General features: G+C 37.8%; 1 protein-coding gene across 1 annotated transcript in view; it reads left to right on the top strand.

Annotated features, from left to right (window-relative positions):
- LOC109823564 (nascent polypeptide-associated complex subunit beta-like) overlaps positions 1-740 on the top strand; it is a 5,956-nt gene extending 5,216 nt beyond the window's left edge. Inside the window, exon 7 of the mRNA XM_020389840.1 lies at positions 540-740. Coding sequence (XP_020245429.1) covers positions 540-740 — 201 coding nt within the window. The remainder of the gene's footprint in view (positions 1-539) is intronic.

The raw sequence follows: 958 nt of genomic DNA, 5'->3' as shown, positions 1-958 counted from the left end.
TGAGACAGCAGCAGCATAGAGAGAGAGAGAGAGATCTTGAAAGTTTTTCTTGCATCCATTAGAGTTGCAGAGGTCTTTAAGTTTTTGCTGGTTCTTGATCTTTCATGTGGCTGTGGTGACTTTTAGAAACATGCTGTAGTCTTTGGTGCTCTTATGTCAGCAACTTTGGTGCTAAATTATATTTTTCTTCACTAATCTGCCATTTTCTTTATTAAAATCCTTCTCTAGAAGTCTATTTGTAGCTTATACTTACCACTTTGGTTATGCAATTAAGCTGGGGATTTATAAGGTCACTTCATGGTTGCTAACAAAAGTTTCTCTAACCAACATTACTCAAATAACTGATCAAAATCATCCATCTTGTTCTTCATATCATCAAACCAAATTATGAATACTACTAATCCTGCTACATTTTCAAAGATAATTAAAAGTCGTCTATTCCGCAATTAATTACTTTATATATATATAGCGATCATTATCTAAGTTTATAATAAGCAACTATAATAAGTAAATCAGTTTATGAAGCTCGTATGTTTCAGCTCATGAAGCGCTATCTGCACATGAAACCAGAGGGTCGAGAATTCATGGTGTGTATCTGCAGTAGTAGAAGCACCAAGGGAATTCATCTGCAATTTGGTGGTAGGTCGAGGGCCTATCTGCAATTAAACCTAGAACTTAATGATACACAGATCAAGACGGATAGCAATCATTATCAAAACGAGGAAAACATACTGGGCTAGCTTATGATGATAATAAGTCTCATCTACCCAGCACCAAGATGAAGATACAGACCCAAGGCCATGGAATTATTCCTGCTCTAAAACTACAACCATCAACTTTCATAGACAGACAATAGAGCTATTAGTTTGGCTTGAAGTAATCAAGCAGCCTGTCGAAGGGAGGAGCTCTTCCTCTTCCTCCAGCAGTTGCGGAAGGCGAAGCTGAACTCTCCTGCGGC

This window comes from Asparagus officinalis, chromosome 9, assembly GCF_001876935.1.
Source record: "Asparagus officinalis chromosome 9, Aspof.V1, whole genome shotgun sequence".
NCBI classification, from domain to species: Eukaryota; Viridiplantae; Streptophyta; class Magnoliopsida; order Asparagales; family Asparagaceae; genus Asparagus; species Asparagus officinalis.
Note: the sequence above shows the minus strand (reverse complement) of the source record. Positions and strands in the feature narration are given on the sequence as shown.